This window comes from Giraffa tippelskirchi, chromosome 14, assembly GCF_054371585.1.
Source record: "Giraffa tippelskirchi isolate mGirTip1 chromosome 14, T2T-mGirTip1v1.2.pri, whole genome shotgun sequence".
In the NCBI taxonomy this organism is placed as follows: domain Eukaryota; kingdom Metazoa; phylum Chordata; class Mammalia; order Artiodactyla; family Giraffidae; genus Giraffa; species Giraffa tippelskirchi.
In genome coordinates, this window is record NC_137288.1 from 61,500,410 (window position 1) to 61,517,699 (window position 17,290).

Genomic DNA, 17,290 nt, shown 5'->3' on the forward strand with positions numbered 1-17,290 from the left:
TCACTCAGTTGTGTCTGACTCTTTGTGACTCCATGGACTATACAGTCCATGGACTCCTCCAGGCCAGAATACTGGAGTGGGTAGCCTTTCCCTTCTCCAGGGGACCTTCCCAACCCAGGGATCGAACCCAGGTCTCCCACATTGCAGGTGGATTCTTTACCAGCTGAGCCACAAGGGAAGCCCAAGAATACTGGAGTGGGTAGCCTATCCCTTCTCCAGCAGATCTTCCTGACCCAGGAATTGAACCAGGGTCTCTTGCATTGCAGGCAGATTCTTTACCAACTGAACTATCTATATCTGTGTCTATATCTATCTCTCTATCCATCTATCTGTAGTGGAGATTTATCATGAGGAATTGGCTCATGTGATCATGGAGGCTGGGGGGCCCTCCAGATCTGCTGTCTGCTAGCTGGAGGCCCGGGAAACCCAGTGATATGATTCAGTCTGAGTGTGAAAGCCTGAGAACCAAGGAAGCCAGGCCAGAGCAGGTGAGATGAGAAGTTGCAGCTCAGCAGTGAGGCAGAAAAATAAAAGAACACATTCTTCCCTCCTTCCTCCACCTTTGTTCTACTCAGGTCCTTCCTGGATGGATGGGAAGACGCCTACCCTCACGGGGAGGGCAGTCTCTTTGAGTCCACTGATCCAGTGCTCATCTCATCTCGAAACACCCTCATAGACACACCCAGAAATGATGTTTAATATGGGTGCCCTGTGGCCAGTTAACCCTCACAGTCTGTATCTGTGCCATCTGCTTGGCAGGCTGATCCTTGCAGCTGAGAAAAAAGGGGCCTGGTTAACACTCATTGTGATGACCCTAGAATACGTTATGGGCGCTACTTATTTATTGTTATTCTTTCTTTCCCCCTAATTTAAATGCAGGTATGTTTAATTTTGACTAGACGGACCTTTGTTGGCAAAGTAATGTCTCAGCTTTTTAATATGCTGTCTAGGTTGGTCATAAAACTTGTCTAGTCAAAGCTATGGTTTTTCCAGTAGTCATGTATGGATGTGAGAGTTGGACTGTAAAGAAAGCTGAGTGCTGAGGAATTGATGCTTTTGAACTGTGGTGGTGGAAAAGACTCTTGAGAGTCCCTTGGACTGCAAGGAGATCCAACCAGTCCATCCTAAAGGAAATCAGTCCTGAATATTCATTGGAAGGACTGATGCTGAAACTGAAGCTCCAATATTTTGGCCACCTGATGCAAAGAACTGACTCATTGGAAAAGACCCTGATGCTGGGAAAGATTGAAGGCAGGAGGAGAAGGGGATGACGGAGGATGAGATGGTTGGATGGCATCACCGACTAGATGGACATGAGTTTGACCAAGCTCCAGGAGTTGGTGATGGACAGGGAAGCCTTGCGTGCTGCAGTCCATGGGGTTGCCGAGTCGGACACGACTGAGTGATTAGAACATCATTTTCAAACAAAATGACAGGCTTTTTCTACTTACTTACTTTTGAAAATAACATTTTGTTAAAATCCAATTTTGAAAGGACTTTGTGGTCCTGGCCTCTTTGCACTCAGACCCGTTCCTTGCCCTTTCTTTGCCCCCCCCCCCCCGCCCCATCTTCCGCAGTAGCATCAGTAGCTCACAGCCCAGGAGCACCCGTGCTGTCCAGTGCCCCCGTAGCATGGCCCTCTCCAGAACTTTATGCCCTGAACCTCATGTCACAGCTTTCTGCTGCAGGTCCCATAGCCTGAAGGGGGGAAAAAATTCCAGCTGACTGTCTCTAGCTGAATTCCACAGAGCCTGACGCCTGGTTTACCACCTCCTAGTCCTACCAGCCTGGTGAGTCCTAGGTAGGAGAAGGGTTCACAGTAGTTACCGAGGACCTTACTCTGTCTTCTTTGTTGAGATACTCATTGTTTTTAAACATTTTATTTTGTTTTGGGATATAGCCAATTAACAGGCTTCCTGGTGGCTCAGATGGTAAAGAATCCGTCTGCAATGCTAGAGACCCAGGGTTGATCTCTGGGTTGGGAAGATCCTCTGGAGAAGGGAATGGCTACCCACTCCTGTATTCTTGCCTGGAGAATCCCATGGACGGAGGATCCTAGCAGGCTACAGTCCATGGGGTCGCAAAGAGTTGGATACGACTGAGCAACTAATACATACACACATAGCCAATTACCAAACAGTGTTGTGATAGTTTCACCTGAACAGTAAAGGGACTCAGCCATACATATACATGTATCCATTCTCCCCCAAACTCCCCTCCCATCCAGGCTGCCACATAACATTGAGCAGAGTTCCACGTGCTATACAGCAGGTCCTTATTGGTTATCCATTTTAAATATAGCAGTATGTACATGTCCATCTAAAACTCCCTAACTATCCCTTTCCCCCATCCTTCCCTCCCTGGCAATGATAAGTTCATTCTCTAAGTTTGTGAGTCTCTTTCTGTTTTGTAAGTAAGTTCATTTATATCATTTGTTTTTAGATTCCACATATAAAGGATGTCATATGGTATTTCGCCTTCTCTGACTTCACTCAGTATGAAAATCACTAGGTCCATTCATGTTGTTGAAAATGGCATTATTTCATTCTTTTTTAATGGCTGAGTAGTATTCCATTGTGCATTTGTAGCAGATCATCTTTACCATTCATCCATCCATGGACATTTAGGTTGCTTGCATGTCTTCACTATTGTAAACAGTGCAATAATGAACATTGGGGTGCATGAATCCTTTCACATCATGTTTTTCTCTAGATATATGTTCAGGAGCGGGTCACAGGGTCATATGGTAGTTCTATTTTTAGTTTTTTTAAGGAGCCTCCATACTGTTCTCCAGGCTTCCCAGGGGGCACTAGTGGTAAAGAAACCTGCCTGCCAATGCAGGAGACATTACAGACGCAGGTTCAATCCCCGGGTCAGGAAGATATCTTGGAGAAGGGAATTGCAACCCACTTCAATATTCTTGCCTGGAGAATCCCATGGACAGAGGACCCTGGCTGGCTACAGTCCATGGGGTCTCAAAGAGTTGGACACGACTGAAGCCACTTAGCACGCACATACACACTATTCTCCATAGTGGTTGTACCAATTTACATTCCCACCAACACTGTAAGAGGGTTCCCTTCTCTGCACACCCTCTGCAGTATTTATTGTTTGTGGATTTTTGATAATGGCCCTTCTGGCTGGTGTAAGGTGATAATCTCATGGTTGTTTTGATTTGCATTTCTCTAATAATTAGCAGTGTTGAACATCTTTTCATATGCCTCTTGGCCATCTGTATGTCTTCTTTGGAAAAATGTCTATTTAGGTCTTCTGCCAGTTTGTTGATTGGGTGGTTTGTTGTTTGCTGTTAAGGGTCCTGAGCTGTTTGTAGATTTTGTGATTTACAAATTTTTATGTGATGAAATCTTTAATCTGTTCCTTTACGGGTTCTGTGTGCTGGAAAAGTAGGTTATTTGTAAATTGAAACATTTTCCCCAGGTAACACTGGCTAGCTAAAAGTGGTCATGCTAGATCACCACCTTGGTCTTGTTTTACCTCTCCTAAGGACCCCCTGTCCCCTTTCACCTCTCCTGAGAATACTCTGTCCCCTTTTACATTTCTTAACTGTGTGGGTGTCCCCTCAAATTGGCCTCATCCAGTTTGAATGTCTGCATGTGGATCTTGTGTCTCTCCTACTTTCTAATTACAAAGGGGAAATGTAACTTTAAATGAAGAGATCTGACTGTCACTCCCTGTGGCAGGTTGTATTTTCCAGAATGGACGGATGGATGGGAGAATTCCATACTCCATCCCGTACGCTCTTTCAGTGTGATGTCAACACTCGTCCAACAGGAGGCAGGAGCTTTGTTCCCTCTCTTTGAATCTGGAGATATATTTGTAACTGCTTCAGCCAATAGAATTGAGAGGAATGCCACTGCCTGATTTCCAAGCTAGCTATTAAAGAGAATATGAATTCCATCTGGTCTCTTCCTTGGGATGCTTGCCTTTGGAACCCTGTCACCATGTTGCAAGAAAGCCTAGACTACATGGAGAGGTCACATTAACTGCCACTCATGTGAGCAAATTATTCCAGCCCCCAGCCTTAAAGTGTTCTTGCTGAAGTCCCAGACATCCAGGAACAGAGACAAGCTGCCCCTGCTGTGCTCTGAATTCAGGACCTGTAGAAATCATGAAAAATAAATGATTATAGTAGTTTAAATACACTACATTTTTGCATAATTTATCATACAATGAGAGATAATGAAAACACTACTCAAACTTTGCATCACCAGTAATGGGACATCCTGACATTATCTGCCTCCTCACATTAAACTGGAAAATTCTGAAAGAGATGGGAATACCAGACCATCTGACCTGTCTCTTGAGAAACCTGTATGCAGGTCAGGAAGCAACAGTTAGAACTGGACATGTAACAACAGACTGGTTCCAAATAGGAAAAGGAGTACATCAAGGCTGTATATTGTCACCCTGCTTATTTAACTTATATGCAGAGTACATCATGAGAAACGCTGGGCTGGAAGAAACACAAGCTGGAATCAAGATTGCCGGGAGAAATATCAATAACCTCAGATATGCGATGACACCACCCTTATGGCAGAGAGTGAAGAAGAACTAAAGAGCCTCTTGATAAAGGTGAAGGAGGAGAGTGAAAAAGTTGGCTTAAAGCTCAACGTTCAGAAAACTAAGATCATGGCATCTGGTCCCATCACTCCATGGGAAATAGATGGGGAAACAGTGGAAACAGTGTCAGACTTTATTTTTGGGGGCTCCAGAATCACTGCTGATGGTGGCTGCAGCCATGAAATTAAAAGACGCTTACTCCTTGGCACGGAGAAGGCAATGGCACCCCACTCCAGTACTCTTGCCTGGAAAATCCCATGGACGGAGGAGCCTAGTAGGCTACAGTCCATGGGGTCGCTAAGAGTCGGACACGACTGAACGACTTCACTTTCACTTTACCCTTTCATGCACTGGAGAAGGAAATGGCAACCCACTCCAGTATTCTTGCCTGGAGAATCCCAGGGACGGTGGAGCCTGGTGGGCTGCCGTCTATGGGGTCGCGGGCTGCCGTCTATGGGGTCGCACAGAGTCGGACATGACTGAAGCGACTTAGCAGCAGTAGCAGCAGCAACTCCTTGGCAGGAAGGTTATGGCCAACCTAGATAGCATATTTAAAAGCAGAGACATTACTTTGCCAACAAAAGTCCGTCTAGTCAAGGCTATGGTTTTTCCAGTGGTCATGTATGGATGTGAGAGTTGGACGGTGAAGAAAGCTGAGCACCGAAGAATTGATGCTTTTGAACTGTGGTGTTGGAGAAGACTCTTGAGAGTCCCTTGGACTGCAAGGAGATCCAATCAATCCATCCTAAAAGAGATCAATCCTGGGTGTTCATTGGAAGGTCTGATGTTGAAGCTGAAACTCCAATACTTTGGCCACCTCATGCGAAGGGTTGACTCACTGGAAAAGACCCTAATGGTGGGTAGGATTGGGGGCGGGAGGAGAAGGGGACGACAGAGGATGAGATGGTTGGATGGCATCACCGACTCGATGAACATGGGTTTGGGTAGACTCCGGGAGTTGGTGATGGACAGAGAGGCCTGGTGTGCTGCAGTTCATGGGGTCGCAAAGAGTCGGACACGACTGAGCAACTGAACTGAACTGAACTGAATGTGACATGATATGAAATAGCACTGCCTATGAAATACTGTCAAAAACATTCAACTTGAATCTGATGAAGACTTTAGTTCTATCATTTTTGTAGGAAGGACAAGGGATAGAGAAACAAGTTAAAAGTCATCATGAAGAAATGATCAGACAAATGCAGATATAAGTAACCTGGTCTCTTAAAATCAAGTCAATAATAGAAAAAAATAAAGGGATCCAGTTCTAGATTAAAAGAGCCTAAGATTATAGTCAACATAAACCATGAACCTTGATTCCTTTTAAAAAAAAGATAAAGGGACAGTATGGAAACTTAGGTTGTATATTGGATGCTTTGAAAGAACTAGTATCTGTTTTCTTGGGTATAATAATAGTCTTGTGGTTATGTAGGAGAATATCCCTATTTTCTGCAGGTGTGTCGGATATATTTTGGAATAAAACGTTTTTAAATGGCCAATATAATTGGATACATCCATACATAGAGCATACATGGCAAAGTGTTAGTAATTGTTCAGTCTGATAGAATAGCATTCCATTATAACATTCTTTCTAATTTTATGTGTCCACATTTTTTTCCTAATAAAATTTAGAATAGTTGTGAAACAAATACTGATTAGATATTTACATTTCATGAAAACATAGATAAGAACTTATGGGCTGGTAACTTGAAGCTGGGAAGGAAAGGTTGTTAGTGGTCCTTGTGAAATTCAGGTTCCTGTATCCATGCTTCCTAGCACTGCTCACTGAGCGTAGACTGGGTGTTTGAATTTAATGCATTAGATGAAATTTCTTGAGTTATGCTGGATGTAAACGTCATTATGTTTACACATGAAAGCAATGTGTTGGGCATCTATTAATAACTTCTGCGTGGAGAAATGATGCACAGTGTATAAAGCTTGATATCTGGAAAACATGTCACTTAATGAACCATGTTTTCACATAATCTTAGGTAGGTCATCTACTCCACGAATGATGAACGTGGACAGATGTTCATTTCAAATGCATGTTTAACTTAATGATGAGCCCACTTGCCTGCCTTTTTTACAACTGTAGTGCAATTTCAAACTAATATTTTAAATCTAAGATCAATGCACCAACTCCCAAAGCTCAAGTAATTAAAATTCCCTTTGTCCTAATGGGTCAACATGACAAAGTGGGCAATTCTAATGACAAAAGTTTTCTTGGTAGAGTGATTGTCAGCTATGCCTCAACTGCATACTAAAAATTACAACTCTAATCCTAACTGTGACTCATAAATCAAATTATTTCTTGGGGATACTCTCTTCAACTTAAAAAAAAAAATAATCCAGTAACAGGGTGCATCAGAAAGAAAACCTAAGGCACTCTGGGGCTTCCCTGGTGGCCCAGTGGATAAGAATCCACCTGCCAGTGCAGGAGACACAGGTTCGATTCCTGGTCTGGAAAGATCCTACATGCCACGGCGCAACTAAGCCGATGCACTAGAACTACTGAAGCCTACACGGCCTAGAGCCCAGTAGCTGCAATAAGAGAAGCCACTGCAATGAGACGCCCCTGCACAGCCGTGAAGACCCAGCACAGCCAAAAATAAAAATAAATACTTTTTTTTAAGGAAAGAAAACTTAAGCTTCAGAAACATGGTTCTAGTCCTACCTCTGCCGTTTTCTCTCTCTTGGTTCTACCTTCAAAAATTTGACCCTCTCTCACAAGCTACCACCCTGGGACTAGACATCTCCCTTGGATTAACTCAAAGCTTCCTGACTGGATTCTGTGTTAATTCTTGCCCTACTACTGTCTATTCTCCACATGAACTTCGGGAGCTGGTGATGGACAGGGAGGCCTGGCATGCTGCCATCCATGGGGTCGCAACTGGACACGACTGAGCAACTGAACTGAACTGTCTATTTGCCACATGAACCAAAGTGATTCGTTCACTCCGCTACTCAGAACCCTCCAATAGCTCCCCATTTCTTAACAGAGGGAAGGCTGAATTCGCATTAAGGCCTGCGAGGCCCTTCGTGGTCCCTCCTCAGCTCAGTGGTACCGTCTCCTACTCCAGCCACAATGGCTGCCATGCTCTTCCTGGGACAGGCCCAGTGTGAGTCTCCCCAGAGTGCTACACTGGCTGTGCCTCTGCCAAGAAAGTTCCTCATCCTTCACCCACGTGACCCTCCCCCCTCACCTCCTTGATATCTGCTCAAGTGTCATTTGATCCTTCAGGCCTTCTCAGACCACCTTTGATTTATATTTACAGCTGCCTCTGTAACACTTTCCCTTGCTGCTTTATTTTCCTTCTGAGCACATATGTCTGTCTCATGGTTTATATACTTTACCTGTTTATTTGTCTTTCTCTTCCCACTAGAATATAAACTACTAAGGCCAGGAGGTTTTTTTGTCCCTCTCATTCCTGGCTCAGAGGGTAAAGTGTCTGCCTGCAATGTGGAAGACCTGAGTTCGATCCCTGGGTCAGGAAGATCACCTGGAAAAGAAATCGGCAACCCACTCCAGTATTCTTGCCTGGAAGATCCCATAGATGGAGGAGACTGGCGGGGCTGCAGTCCATAGGGTCGCAAAGAGTCAGACACGACTGAGCGACTTCACTTATTTCTCTGTGGTGTCCTCGCTTTAACAGGGCTTTCCAGCAGAGGGCGCTAAACAAACATTTACTGAACATACATTAACTGATAGTTTGTGGCTCTGGGCAAGTGACTTCATCTCTCCAGGTCTTGGTTTTCTGTATATATTGAGATGGTTGAAGAAAACTTTCTCTCTGGACCTTCTAGTTTTAATATCCTATGATTTTAATATTCCTAGTTACTTCTGGGAAATATACTAATGTTGAGCTTAAAGGATATTCTCTCTGCAGGATTATAAAAATTGTTTTTAAAAAATCTACTTTACTATATGGCATCCCACTCCAGTATTCTTGCCTGGAGAATCCCCGTGAACAGAGGAGCCTGGCAGGCTGCAGTCCATGAGGTAGCAAAGAGTCTGACACACTGAGCATCTAAGCACAAACATTTTACTATAATTACATGGAACTCTCATTGTTGGGACCAGTGTGAGGAAAGCAGGAGATACTCCATCTTGAAGGCTGTCATGCATCTTAAAGACTTGATGTGAACTGGGTCTGAACCCTTCCCCAGAGTGAGGAAACCGTTGCTGGTGAAAACCAGGTCTCCTGGAGACTTCCCTCCCGACAGATGACAAATGGAGATTGTAGTTGAGGTCAGGCTGCCCCTGTTAGATTAACCATGGAGACATCCCCCCTGGGTGCATAATCATTGTTCCCCACCTTTAACCTTAATTGTTTGTTCTCCTAGCATCTACTTGTTGTAAAACAAACATATACAACAAAGAGGTTGCTAATGTGTAACCAGTCACGTAGTGGGGGGTATAAAACTGGGCCTCAGAAACATCAGCGTCTTTGTTGGGAACTGATTCCCCTTGCACCCGCTGGCAGAATAAACTGTACTCCACTGTCTTGAGTGTCCTCCGAGGTGTGTTTTGCAACTCTGGATTCTACAACATCATCTTTTAACCAAAGAATCTGTAAAGTATTAAGCTTCAAGAAATACTGAAATTCTAATTATTAGTTAAATAATAAAAAAAAGCTTTCATTGACTAAAGTGTTAGTCACTCAGTCGTGTCTTGACTCTTTGCAACCCCATGGACAGTATAGCCTGCCAGGCTTCTCTGTCCATGGAATTCTCTAGGCAAGAATACTGGAGTGGATAGCCATTCCTTTCTCCAGGGGATCTTCCCAACCCAGGGACTGAACCTGGGTCTCCTCCATTGCAGGCAGATTCTTTACCATGTGAGCCACCAGGGAAGCCCTCCATTGACTAAGGAATGTACACTTACAAAAACAAAACAACAAATCACCTTTTTTATGGGGTTGCAAAGAGTCAGACACGACTGAGAGACTAACACTGTTCACTGTTGACTAAGGACATTTACAAAAAAGTGTTTTTTCTTTTTCCAGCCAACACCTTTAGTTTTCTAATCTTGCTTATTAGAGATAATTTTCAGTTCAGTTCAGTCCCTCAGTCGTGTCCAGCTCTTTGCGACCTCATGAACTGCAGCATGCCAGGCCTCCCTGTCCATCACCAACTCCCGGAGTTCACCCAAACCCATCGAGTCGATGATGCCATCCAACCATCTCATCCTCTGTCGTCCCCATCTCCTCCTGCCCTCAATCTTTCCCAGCATCAGGGTACTTTCCAATGAGTCAGCTCTTCGCATCAGGTGGCCAAAGGATTGGAGTTTCAGCTTCAACATCAGTCCTTCCAATGAACACCCAGGACTGATCTCCTTTAGGAGGGACTGGTTGGATCTCCTTGCAGTCCAAGGGACTCTCAAGAGTCTTCTCCAACATCACAGTTCAAAAGCATCAATTCTTCGGTGCTCAGCTTTCTTTATAGTCCAACTCTCATATCCATACATGACTACTGGAAAAATCATAGCCTTGACAAGACGGACCTTTGTTGGCAAAGTAATGTCTCTGCTTTTTAATATGCTGTCTAGGTTGGTCATAACTTTCCTTCCAAGGAGTAAACGTCTTTTAATTTCATTGCTGCAATCACCATCTGCAGTGATTTTGGAGCCCAGAAAAATAAAGTCTGCCACTGTTTCCACTGTTTGCCCATCTATCTGCCATGAAGTGATGGGACCGGATGCCATGATCTTAGTTTTCTGAATGTTGAGCTTTAAGCCAACTTTTTCACTCTCCTCTTTCACTTTCATCAAGAGGCTCTTTAGTTCTTCACTTTCTGCCATAAGGGTGGTGTCATCTGCATATCTGAGGTTATTGATATTTCTCCTGGCAATCTTGATTCCAGCTTGTTCTTTCTCCAGCCCAGCGTTTCTCATGATGTACTCTGCATATAAGTTAAATAAACAGGGTGACAATATACAGCCTTGACGTACTCCTTTTCCTATTTGGAATTCAATACAATGTCAATTGAACTTTGTTCAAGTTAGGTTGACAGAAGATAAGTCTCTAAGGAACATGCAAGAGAAGTGTTTATCAGAAATTATGGTATTTAGTAAGTTGCACCTCAAATTCTTCATTGTGAGCACTCTTTTGCCCTGTTCCTTTTTAAAGAATATTTTTAAAATTTTTTATTATTTATTGTCTGTTCTGGGTCTTTGTTGCTGCTCTTGGGTTTTTCTCTAGTTGTGGCAAGTGGGGGCTACTCTCTAGTTGCAGTGTGAGGGCTTCTCACTGCAGTGGCTTCTCTTATTGCAGAGCATGGGCTCTAGGACGTGTGGACTTAAGAAGTTGCAGCATGCAGGCTCAGTAGTTGTGGCTTGCAGGCTCTAGAGCACAGTCTCGATAGTTGTGGCGTACAAGGCTCAGTCGCTGCATGGCATGGTCCAGAAAGATCCCTGTCCCTTGCATTGGCAGGCGGATTATTGAAAAGTAGTAAATGTAGCTAGGAGGCTATATCATTTCTTTAAACTTGAGATTTAGTTTACCTACAGTGAAACGCACAGTTCTTAAGGATACAAATCAATGAATATTGACCAGTGCGTCTATCCATGTAACTTATATCCCTATCATTTTTTGGCTTTTTTTTTCTTAAACTTCTTATTTTGAGATAATTATATGTTCACATGCACTTGTAAAAAAATAATAGAGAGCCCTTAACCCTGTACTCTTCACCTCAATAGCACCATCCTCCACAATTTTTGTACAATTATCAGAACCTGGATATTGACACTGATACAGTGGAGACAGAACATTCCCATCCCTCACAAAGCCCTGTTCTAGCCACACCCACTCCCCTCCCACCATTGCCTCCCCCTTAGCCTCTGACAACCACTCATCTGTTCTCCATTTCCATAATTTTGTCATTTCAAGAATGTCATATAAATGGAATGATACAGTATAAAGCCATTTGAGACTGGCTGTTTTCACTCAGTGTAATTCTCTGGAGATTCATCCAGGTGGTTGCACATAGCAAGAGTTTGTTCCTTTTTATTAGTGAGTAGTGTTCCCTGGTGTGTGGATGTACCATAGTTAGCTTCATCATTCTACCTGTTGAAGTAGAACTGAGTTATTTCTAGTTTGTAGTTCTCATGAATTTAGCTGCTATAAGCATTCAACACAGGTTTTTGTGGGGAAATAACTTCATTTATGTGGGAATACAACTCCCAGGAGTTCAATTGCTAGATCCTGTGGTAGCTGTCTGCCTAGTTTTTAATTTTTTTTTAACTGACAAATTGTTTCCCAAGTGGCTGTACTGTTTGACATTTCCCTCTGAGCACTGCTTTCACTACACCCCACAAATATTGGTAAGTTGTATTTTCATTTTTCTTCCTTCAAAATATTTCAAAATTCATCAAAATTTCTCTTGAGACTCCTTGTTTACCTAGGTGTTATTTGGAAGTATGTTATTTAATCTCCAAATATTTTGCCATTCTCCAGCTATCTTTCTGTTATTGACTTTTAGTTTAATTCCATGTTAGTCTGAGGACATACTTCGTATTATTTCTAGTTTACAAATGTGTTATTTATGACCAGGGATGTGGTCTCTCCTGGTGACTATTCCACATGAGCTTGAAAAGAATGTGTAGTCTGCTGCTGTTGGGTGAAGTATTTTATAAATGTCAGTTAAATCCAGTTGATTGATGGTGCTGTTCACCTCAACTCTGTCCTTACTGATTGTCTGCCTGCTGCGTGTGTTGACTACTGACAGAGGGGTGCTCAAGTCTCCAACCGTAAGAGCAACTTTGTCTATTTCTCCTTGCAGGTCTTTCTTTTTACCTCACGTATTTTGCTGCTGTATTGTCGGGTCTATACACATTGCTGTTGTTCAGTCCCTAAGTCGTGTCTGACTCTTTCGACCCCATGGTCTGCAGCAGGCCAGGCTTCCCTGTCCTCAGCTATCTCCCAGAGTTTGCTCAAACTCATGTCCCTTGAGTCAGTGATTCCATCTCGTCCTCTGTCGCCCCCTTCTCCTCCTGCTGTGTCTTTCCCAGCATCAGGTTCTTCTCCAGTGAGTCAGCTCTTCGAATCAGTCAGCCCAAGTATTGGGCTTTAGCATCAGTTCTTCCAATGAATATTCAGGACTGATTTCCTTTAGGATTGACAGGTTTGATCTTGCTGTCCAAGGGACTCTCAAGAGTCTTCTCCAGCACCACATTTAGAAAGCATCAATTCTGCGGTGCTCAGCTTTCTCTATGGTCCAACTGTCACATCAGTACATGACTACTGGAAAAACGATAGCTTTGGGTAGACAGACCTTTGTTGGCAAAGTGATGTCTCTGCTTTTTAATATGCTATCTAGGCTTGTCATAACTTTTCTTCCAAGGAGCAAGCGTCTTTTAATTTCATGGCTGCAGTCACCATCAGCAGTGATTTTAGAGCACAAGAAAATAAAATCTGCCACTGTTTCCATTTTTTTCCCCATCCATTTAGGATTGTTAAATCTTCTTGGAGAATTGATCCAATAAATCATTAATGCCCATCTTTATCTCTAGTAATTTTCCTTATTCTGAAGTTGGCTTTGTCTGAAATTAATATAGCTACTCCACCTTTGTTTTATTATTAACAAGGCATACCTCTCTCTATTCCCTTACTTTTATCTGTCCTCATAATAAAGTTAGTTTCCTATAGATAGACAACATATAGTTGAATCTTGATTTTTTTAATCCACTTTGTCAGCCCCTGTCTTTTAATAGGTATATTTAGAGAATTCATATCTAAAGTGATTATTGATATATTTGGATTAACATCTGCCATACTTGTTACTGTTTTCTATTTGCTACATTTGCCTTTAATTCTTTCAAAAAAACCTTCTTTGCTGCCTTGTTTGGTTTTGAGTGTTTATATGAATCAATTTTCTCTTTTCTCTTAGCTTGTAAATTATAGTTATTAAAATTTGTTTTTAGTGGTTGGCCTAACCTTTGTTAACATACATTTACAACTAAACGAAGTCCACTTTCAAATAACACTATAGTGGTTCACAGGCAGTGCAGGTACTTTATAAAAGAAATGTTCCCAGTTACTCCCTCCCATCCCTTATAACTCAGTGTTATTCATTTCACTTATCCATAAGCTGTAATAGTTCCTATTTTTATTCTGAACCAACAATTATCTATCACATCAGTAAAAATAAGAAGCAAAAGATTTTATCTTTATTTCTTCTCTAAAGGTTCTTCCTAACTTTATGTAAATCTGAGTTTCTGACCTGCATAATTCTTCTCTTTTAGCATTTCTCTCAAGGCAGGTCTGCTGGCAACAGATTCCCTCAGCTTCTGTTTGTCTGAAAGAGCCCTTTCTTTTTCAATAGTTATTGTTGTCTTATTTATTTTTAATGTTTATTCATTTATTTGGCTGTGCTGAGTCTTTGCTGAGGGATGTGGGATCTTAGTTCCCCGATCAGGGATAGAGCCCGCGTCCCCTTCACTGGAAGGCAGATTCTTAACCACTGGACTATCAAGGAAGTTTCTGAAAGTCTTTATTTTTCTTTCATTCTTGAAGGATAATTTTGACTGTTTTTTTTAAAACCCTTTACCTTAAATTAGAAGATCCCCTGGAGAAGGGAAAGGCTACCCACTCCAGTATTCTGGCCTGAAGAATTCCATGGACTGTATAGTCCATGGGGTCACAAAGAATTGGACAGGACTGAGTGACTTTTACTTTACCTTAAATAGTTCACTCCATTCTCCTCGTTTGCTTGGTTTCTGATGAGAAGTCCCATGTCATTCTTATCTTTGTCCCTCTTTAAGTGAGGTATTTTTTCTTCTGACTCCTTTCAAGATTTTCTTTTTCTTTGGTTTTCTGTCATTTGAATGTAATATGCCTGGGTGTAGATTTGGATATTTATCCCTGCTTGATGGTTTCTGCAGAGAAGGCAATGGCACCCCACTCCAGTACTCTTGCCTGGGAAACCCCATGGACGGAGGAGCCTGGTAAGCTGCAGTCCATGGGGTCGCGAAGAGTCGGACACGACTGAGCGACTTCACTTTCACTTTTCCCTTTCATGCATTGGAGAAGGAAATGGCAACCCACTCCAGTGGTCTTGCCTGGAGAATCTCAGGAACGGCGGAGCCTGGTGGGCTGCCGTCTATGGGGTCGCCGAGTCGGACACGACTGAAGCGACTTAGCAGCAGCAGCAGCAGACGGTTTCTGAGATTCTTCTGTTGTTAATTTTGAAAAATCCTCACGAATTATTACTTAAAGTATTTCTCTCCTTTCTTTCTTCCCCTTCTGGTATTCCCACGATGTATATGTTCCCCATCTGTTCACTCATTAGTCGTGGGACACAGGTTGTTTGCTCGTAAGGCTCTGCAGCCCTTTCAATGGAAAGCCAGTAATGTTTAACAAAGTCCCCTCACCTAGGAGGATTTGATATCCAACTCTGTCTCCTCTTGATGAGCAGCAGCTGATATCTTTCCTCGACTTTTCAGCAGTTGTTGCCCACGTGCCTCCTCGCAGGCTCCTCCTCCAGACCCCTCCTCCCCTCAGCGCAGCGCAAAGCAAATGTCTGACTGGAACGTTTGAGTAAATCTGGGGGCTTCTCTCTCTGTGACTCCTTCGTTTCTGGGATTCCATCCTATTTCCAGTCACTCTGGCATTCCCGAGGTCCTTCCTCTGATACCTTGAAGCAAGGTAAGGTTGAAGGTTTCTATTTGAATTTTAGTTTACGGTCCACACAGCTGGGGAATACCTCTCTAAATGTGGTAATTACCTAGCGCAGTTCCCTTTTTACAAGGGGCATATTCCTTCCAGTTCTGCCTGTGTGTAGTCATTTTCCAGAGCCTTCAAACAATAGTTTTTCTTTAAGTAACTTAAATATTGTTGACTTGTTATCTATGGGAGAGTTAGTTCATTTTATTCCTCCATCACCAGAACTAGAACCTAGGAAGCAATGTCTTCATCGTTTTGATGAGAACAGCAAGGTAACCTTTAGGATATAGACATTACCCCTTAATTCCCTAGATCACCAGTAATTTAAAAAAAAAAAGTCCCATGCTTGCTGTGTGTTCTGAAGGGTCCATTAATATTTTTCTACTGAGAGCAAAGAGTAAAGTCACCATTTTCTGGTTTTGACACGTGTATTTTGGATTAAGAAATTTCTTCCAGAAGGACATATTTATATATCTAGACTTAATCCTGGCCTGTTTCTACAGCTTGGAAGAATATGGAGAGAAGTGTTCTCTTTATACTTTTATTATTAACGATCGTCACTGAGGAATCATTGAGAAGAAGCTCTCTCTCCTTCTCTAGTCCTTTGTGTTATCAGAAGCAGCTCTTGGTATTAATAAGCTAGAAATAATGATTCACTCCTGGTTATCCTTTCCAAGTTGGAGACCGTGATAGATCAAACAATCATTTGTATCCCCAAACTGGAACACCCAAGCTTTGCTGTAGCGTGTGGGCAGGGCATGGAGGTGGGCGGTTCTCTTCTATTCGAGGTTTTCCTCGGAGGTGGGGTTGGATTCAGAGATGTTTATTCACAAACACCATTGCCATTTGTGAGTGTGAGCTGACTGCTGTCTTGGGGGAGGAGTGAGAAGGGCATTTGTTCTTTTTGCCACCTTGACCCGCTCTGAGTCAGAAGAGACTGCATACCACATGAACCCCCATATTTTGCAGGTTCTCCAGCCCAGAGCACCTTTTTGAGATGAATAAACAGCAGTACTCTGATCAGAAGTTGGAAATTCATGTGTCAGATATGATTTTCTGCTTGTCTGTACCACCAGGGCAGAGACACAATGATAAAAACAATCTTTGTGTTGTTAAAATACTTTTTTGCAACACTAAGAGGTTGAACCCCAAGAGCTTTGGTGGGCTATAATGTTTAATTTTATAAAAAGTTAAATCTCATGTTATGTGGACCTCTTCTAGGTGGCTATAAGCTTAGATGGTAAAATGTCTCCTTTGCCATAAAGGATTACGTGGATTATTTATGAGGATGGAAAGCGACTCTCAGTTTTCTTTCTTTCTTTTTTAAAAAAACTCTTAGCTTTTTAACTTATTTTTAAAAATTTTGGCTGTCCTGGGTCTTTGTTGCTGTGCAAGGGCTTTCTCTGGTTGCTGTACCTCGGCTTAGTTGCCCTTCAGTATGTGGGATCTTAGTTCCCCGATCAGGGATCAAACCCACGTTCCCTGCACTGGAAGGCAGATTCTTAACCACTGGATCTCCAGGGAAGTCTCTGCCCAGTTTTCTTAGCTACTGATTTCTCTTTGTATCTGATTGGGTCTCCTAGTTTGGCCATCTCTCAATCATCTTTTTTATCTACCCTTTGGTTCACCCTGCATCTGTTCCTAAACCCAACCTGCTTTTCAGCCTATTCTGGCTGCGTGTGATCTGAACCCTTAGCCTCCTGAGATATGCCTCCTTATGCCCCTTTCACCCAGCATGGCTTCTGTAGAAGCTCTTGGGAGAAGCTTTAACATGGTGCTCCTCCACCTTTTTTCCAGCCTGATAGATGAGATAGACGCGTTTCTCCACTTGACAAATGGTTCCTGAACATCTGTTTTGACTCAGATGTGTTAGAGCCTGGGGATCAGGGATATATAAAAAAAAGAGATACGAGTTTTTGCTTCCATGAAGCTTCTATTCTAGAAGGGATTACAGCTAAGTAAGTGGAAAATATTTGTGCCATGAATGCTTTGATGTGGGTGTACAGGATGTTGTAGTGACACACAGAAATACCTAACATAGATGTGCA

The 17,290-nt window shown here is 42.7% G+C and overlaps 1 protein-coding gene across 6 annotated transcripts in view; it reads left to right on the forward strand.

Annotated features, from left to right (window-relative positions):
- Positions 1-17,290, forward strand: part of SKA1 (spindle and kinetochore associated complex subunit 1) — an 85,671-nt gene that overhangs the window by 43,441 nt on the left and 24,940 nt on the right. For 2 of the 6 annotated variants that reach the window (XM_081562103.1, XM_081562104.1), the window contains exon 8: positions 3,702-3,918. The exons of 2 other annotated variants lie outside the window; for them this stretch is intronic. In XM_081562103.1, the coding sequence (XP_081418229.1) occupies positions 3,702-3,821 (120 nt within the window). In that variant the 3' untranslated portion in view covers positions 3,822-3,918. Of the gene's footprint in view, positions 1-84; positions 3,919-17,290 lie in introns of those variants that run through there. 2 more of the 6 variants (XR_014074667.1, XM_081562106.1) reach the window with 2 other exon arrangements.